This window comes from Camelina sativa, chromosome 11 (genome assembly GCF_000633955.1).
Source record: "Camelina sativa cultivar DH55 chromosome 11, Cs, whole genome shotgun sequence".
Lineage (NCBI taxonomy): Eukaryota > Viridiplantae > Streptophyta > Magnoliopsida > Brassicales > Brassicaceae > Camelina > Camelina sativa.
The window spans coordinates 39304304-39310950 of NC_025695.1; the positions used below are offsets into that span (position 1 = coordinate 39304304).

General features: G+C 37.9%; 1 protein-coding gene and 1 pseudogene across 1 annotated transcript in view; both read left to right on the forward strand.

Moving 5' to 3' along the window:
* Positions 915–5640, forward strand: LOC109127420 (annotated as a pseudogene).
* LOC104725587 (pyruvate dehydrogenase E1 component subunit beta-1, mitochondrial-like) overlaps positions 5921–6647 on the forward strand; it is a 4589-nt gene continuing 3862 nt past the window's right edge. Inside the window, exons 1-3 of the mRNA XM_010444263.2 lie at positions 5921–6042; positions 6198–6257; positions 6429–6491. Coding sequence (XP_010442565.1) covers positions 6207–6257; positions 6429–6491 — 114 coding nt within the window. The 5' untranslated portion in view covers positions 5921–6042; positions 6198–6206. The remainder of the gene's footprint in view (positions 6043–6197; positions 6258–6428; positions 6492–6647) is intronic.

Here is a 6647-nt window from a genome sequence, read left to right on the forward strand (position 1 = left end):
CTGTTTTGCGAGATTATCATAGCTAAAACATGAACATCAAAGCAGTGGATCTTGCCATCATTCACCACAAAATGGAAGAGTCTTTGTTCAGGGACACGGAACAGAGGGAAGAGGGAGCTAGTTCTAGCGGGTAACCACCCAAGAAGTTAATTAGTTCTATGGAGAGTTCTTGGGGTCAGCCAAAGCAGTTCGACTGCTTCACTTTGGCCCTTTTAGCTAACCCACATGATAAAATGGTCCCTCTTCAGTCTTCAAAGCTAAAGAGATGTGTTAACACACACAACAAACACACGTTTCTTTTGGTAAATTAAGTCTATCCTTCATATTTGCTAATCGATGATGTTTAAATACACAAGAAGAGAAAGAAACTAACCCACTAAATCTACAGTTAAGATACGTGACTAAGTGGAGATACAATCCCACTAAATTTAGGATAAACAAAGACAAGATAATCTCAACTCTATCTTCGACCTAGATAATGTCGGTTTACTCCAGTTAACCGGTTATGTTCTCATCACCACACCCATCCCTGAGTTACTTTGAAGAGCAAGTTAGCGGAGCCGAGTTTCACTCGCAGAACATGGAGCGCGTCGTCAACTTCTCGGATGGCTGTGCGTGTTCATGCATGCGTGTCAAATTGTTGGGTTTCCTGTTCGACAAGGATTCCAAGCTTAGCCATCAAGAGAAAAAAATATCAAATCCAGAGTCTTACTTGTAATCCGGCTTCTTTCTATTTTCAGAGTCCTTTTAGTGAATGATAATATGTTCGTCTCTTTTTTTGTAAAATTTTGTTCTGAGGCCTTAATGATTCCCTTACAAGATTAGTTGATTTAGACATGCGACAAGGTATACGACCACCAGTTCTGAGGCCGAGTTCGTTGCGTACCTAGTGATCCTCCACCAGTAGAAGGAGAATGGCGTGCTTACGTTTCACATCATCAATTCATCATGAATCCGAAGGCCCTTACGATCATTTTCATTCTTCCCAAGTCTCGAAGGTTTCCGTTAAAAGCCATTTTGATCACTTGGGTTGGTTGAGAGATGAAAGATTGAACCTTGCCTCGTTAGAGCCTTCCGGACTTAGACCTTTGGATAGTGATCTCATCAAGCTTTCCCTAAAGACTTCCTCTCACGTAGAAAATGATGAGTTTTCTAAGACCTGGAGCTTAGCTTATTATTCAGGATCATTAGATACATCATACATAAAGGCTTTCGCCATAGATTCTCATGAGAAACAAGGACCCGAATTTGATTTTAAGTTTTACTTCAAGATTTTCTCAACCTTACATTGACTTGTAAGAACGAACAAGAGTTCAACCGTGAACTGAGAAGCTCTTTAAAACATAGACTAGAGTGTGATAGAGCGAGAACAACTAATATAAAAGGTAAATGAGAATTCTAGATATTGAGCAGAAGAGTATTGAGGCGGATCGGATGCGGTGACGAGTTGGTTGGCCAAGAAGGTTGTTGTTGCTGCCATAAGCACGGGGATCGGAGTGAGTGAGGAGGATCCCTGCTTTGATTGTAGTAGTGGCTGTAACATAGATATATTTGTAATTAGTTAGCCATATATAGGCTAAACCATTGTGTACAAGCCTATATATGTTGTAAATCATTTCTCATCATAATAAATTATTAATAATACAAGTGAGGCTTACCATATAGTATCCAAAGACCTAAAAACCTAACAATTTTTTTTTTTTTTTCTCCGCCACCTCTTCTCGCTTCTCGCTGACTTCTTCTTTCTCTTCCCCTTCAAACCTTGTTGCTCACGTTTCTCTGTTTCCCCTTTTCTTCTTTCAGCCATGTCTACATCACAAAGTTAGATCGTTGCTACCTTTGATTTAACTGCGTCAACATGTCAAACGTGACCAAGCTTACTGCCTCAAATTTCTTGATGTGAAGTACGGTCAAGTCCATGCCTTGTTAGATGGATACGACCTAGTCAGGTTATCTTGATGGCTCTGTTACTCCCCCTGTTGCTAGTGAGGAGGATTTGAGGTGATGAAGGATTGTCAGTCATTGTGGGGGACGAAATAGAGTGACGTTTGGTTTTGAGCCGAGGTTCTTCATCCATAAGCATGGAAATCTGCGATTGAGCAAGATGCATGACTAATGCACGATCTGAAACAGGGGAATCGACATTATGTTGGAAATCAATCTTTGATTAATACACAACAAATTGGTGAAATCAGAGTGTTTGGAAGAAGAAGAATCAAGGAAAAGCATCGATGTGTTTGAGGAGAAGAAGAGGAGAAGTCGTGAATGGAAGAAAAAGCGTGTAGGAGTTTTTGCGCTTGTTAAGTTATTTAAGCCCATATGATAATGGGTTGTTGTTAGTTTACAAACTATAGGTTAAAGTGTTAACCTAAGTATAAATTATGTGATGTAAGGTGTATAATGAAGTTATCAAGCTTTAAGACAAGAGATAAGAAAGGCTACGGCAAAATAACAAAGAACACATTGGCGATATTTCAGCTTGTGCATAGCACTCTGTTTGTTTTCAGAACAGAACTTGGGAAGAGATTAGGAGACAATGCCCATTTGTTAATGTTGTATTGGGAGATAGTGCCCATTTGTTATATGTTGACTGTATTGTCTCTCAACATTCCAGAATATCTCACGCTTTCTATTCGCGTGTTCCTTTCTCTTTTGATTTCTTGTCTCTTTAGGAAGTCGTGGGAAATTTTCTAAATAATAGACGGACGACAAAAGTTGTTGGATGGTGCATTATCTGTCACATTTGACTATAAAACAATTGTTTGAAACTACGAAATTATTCACTTGAGTTGGAAATAAAATATTCACTTCAACTAGAATCAATAAAGAACAAAATACTACTATAGTCGTGAATACAGAAGGTTAAACTGGTATTCACTTGACATATAAGAGTATTCACTTGAGAGATCAGACCTAATTACAAAAGGTCAAACTTCGAAATATAATATCTCCATGAGATCTCAGACATGGGGAGAGTAGAGACAGACACCAACAATTAAATAAGGATATCCAAAGGATATTAGAGACATATCTTATATTTACCAAAACAAAGAAAAATACAACCAATTTACCTTGAACTGCTGCACCCCTTAATTGATTATACATTGATGCCGAGCAAGCTTGCCATACTCACCATCATTTCCAAAATATCGGCCATTCGACTCTTGAAGTTCCAGAATTCTCTTCTCTCTTCACCGCAGACTTCAACACCATGTCCACTCAACACCAAAAGTGGTACAGTAATTTTTCATGGGCACGTTGCACAAAGTCAAAGGCAGTGGCATAAAATACTCCCTAAATTCAAAGTATTAATGATTTAGTATAGCAATTTGAACAAATCAGGAATAAAAAAGAATACCATTCCGGCATAGTCTCCATAACTTGGGAGATAATATATCGCCACACCTACAGGCAGCGGCGGATCCAGAACTTTTTTTTAGTCTGAGGTACTATATACCAAATTTTTTTTTTAACTAAAAACATAAAAATAAGTTGTATAATAAATTAATAAACCATAGAATTTTAATATATCTTATATACTAAATAATATTTTTATCACTATTTTATTTGTTACTTTATCAAACATTTTTTTTTACGCGTTTGAGGCTCCCAACCAAGCTCAATCGAATTCCAACAATCTTCATCAAGGTTACTAATAAACGCTTGCATATGAACCTTCCAATATCCGTAATTCGTTGAATCAAGCAACAGTGGTCTTGACATAGACGTGCCTTCTATGTATGAATTCATCACAACTGATTCAAAGCTCTGTCTTACTTCCTGAACTACCCTCACCCTTGATCTACTCGAAACTAGACTAAATCTCTATTGAGAACCCGCTCTGATACCACTTTTAAATGCGGATGAGGTGCAAATAATAAAGTGCAGAAAGTAAATAACACAAGAACTTTGTTAACGAGGTCCAGTTTTTCCTACTCCCCGGGACCACGTCCAGATTTCGATTCCACTAGAACAAGAAAGCAAATACAACCTATTCGCAAACGCGTACATCAAAAACAACCCTCTTAATTCACCGCTCCATTCTATAACATGAAATCTTAAGGATAAATCTCTACCCTTAACTAAACTCACACCGAGCCTAGATTCAAACCAAGATTACCTAACCTTGGGCTAAACTCCCCCTGAGCCTAGACTTCAGATCTTCAACTCTCTTGAGCAACCTTCACACACACGTCACACCGACGAACAAAGACGCTTGAACAACCCAAGCACCAAACCGCGAAACTAAGTCGCACACAATGAGAAAGCTCTCTAGGGTTCTAACCTTTATGCCTCAGCTCTCTTAATTCTCTAGGACGTGCCCAACACCTCCTTATATACCCACCAAGACTTCCTAATCACCATAGGAGAAGATTTCCAAATTTCATAAGAAAAAAAACTTTTTCCTTTTTGTTATTTTCTTTTTTCTTGTAAAACTCCAATTTAATCTACCAACGAAATAGTAGTTTTCCTCTTCAATACATCCTTAAACCGTCCTTCAATATTGTCTTCTCAAACCATCTAGAAACTTCTCACACACATAAAACAACAGCAATCCTGTATCACTTCTTGTATCACACAGACACTACTTCAGATAGACCAATACATCTTCATTCTTTCCTTAGTTTCCAAGAAATTTCGTTCTATCCTCACTTCAACGGAGCTTTACCAAACCTGATCTCTTTTAGGTCGCACCGAGAACTGTCTCTACGTATGCTTACAAAGCCGTAACGATTATAAAACACTACGTTTGTTTACTCTTTGTCTGAGACCAAATAGCTCCAAAAAAGTATTGGTACCGATCTTTTATCTTTATTCTCCCTATACATCAAGGTCGAATGTTGCAATGCTTGGTTCTGATATTTACGTCATTGGCGGAGATAAGAATTATTCGTCTAACGTCATGGTCATTGACTGTCGTTCTCACAAATTGCGTGAGGCACCAAGCACGCAAGTGGCACGTGTGTTCCCATCTGCTTGCATAGTTGATGAAAAAATATATGTAATTGGAGGCCGCGGAAATCTCGATTCAACGAATTGGATAGAAGTTTTTGATACAAAGACCCAAACTTGGGAGTTTTTACAGATCCCTAGCAAAAAGTTATGTAGAAGCTTTTGGTATGATAGTGTTGGGTATGAAGGAATTATCTATGTGAGGTCCAACTACTTACAAGACACTTATAAGCTGCACAAAGGTAGATGGAGAACAGCAGACTTAGCAATAGATACTGGATGGACTCTTGCATCATCTTATTGTGTGATAGAGAATGTGTTCTACCATTACAAAAACATTGTATCGATTGGTATGATCATAAAGAAAAGTTATGGACAACTTTGAAAAGTTTGGAAAAATTGTCTACTTGTCCTCGTATTCGTAATGGTACATTGGTGGATTATGGTGGGAAAATGGCAGTTTTGTGGGAAGAGTATGTGTATGATAAGAACCACAAAGACGAAAAGACAATTTGGTATGCGGAAATTGCGATTGAAAGATGCCAAAGAGAGATTTGGGGGACGATAAACTGGTTTGATGTTGTCTTTACAACCAATGAGCCATACAGACTACAGTTTAGTGCAGCTCTTGTTACTGAACCAAACCAATTGAACCGAAAAAAATTTCAATCGTGTAGGGTTTTGTGAATTTTGTGTAATGAATATTATGATTCGGTTTTGCATCTTTATGGATTCGGTTCGTTAAAAATATGCGAATCTCTCTGATTAAAATTAAATTGAGTCACATCGCCTTTATAAGTTTTCAACAACAAAATGGAATAATAATATTGGAAAAAGAAAAAGTATATTAACAAATGTCAACCATTGATGCTGACCAGTCTTGTTTAATCGGACGGCTCCTGTGAATATGATGATTAAGCAGACCTACTCACTCATATATTTTTTTCATCTAATTGATATCATTTTTTTTTTGTTGTGTTTAGAGAGAAAAAAAAAAACAGTGCCCTTTCGCTCACGCTTTGAGTCGTCTCTTCTTAATCCGCCGTCTCTCGTCTTTTCGCCGGCGTGGTTAGATCGTACAAACCTCAGGTAATCGTTTCTGTCTCCGGTAACCGATCTTCGTCTTTTTCTCTTTCTCCGATTTTGTTATCCTCGGATTACCATTCATTTTTTTTTCCGTGTTCCGGTGATTGTTCAGTTAGATCTATGGGGCTTTTGATCATTCGTGTTTGATTATTATTCAGTTAGGGAGAATGTTGGGAATTTTGAGGCAAAGAGCCATCGATGGAGGCTTGGCTGCTTCGGTATGATGATGATGATTCTACTCGTTTTTTTTTTTTTTTTTTTTCATTTGTAATCTGTTCTACGCTGATACGATNTTTGAGGTTACTTTTGTTGGAGTCTTTTGGGATCGGATCTTTGTTGATTTTGCTATCGTAATTATCTGATTTTTTCGAAATTTGGATTTTGGTCAGACTCTTAGAAGGACGCGATCCGCATTGGTTTCTGCTAGGAGCTATGCAGCTGGTGCCAAAGAGGTAACTGTCTTTTTTTATCGGATGTTTTTGATGTTTTTATATGCGCTTCTTGTGTAGGTTTTGTTATGTTTCGTCATTATGTGCTATGGAAGATATTTTGATCAATTTAGGATCATGTTGGCTACTGTTGACTATGTAGCTTACCTTTTTTGTGTT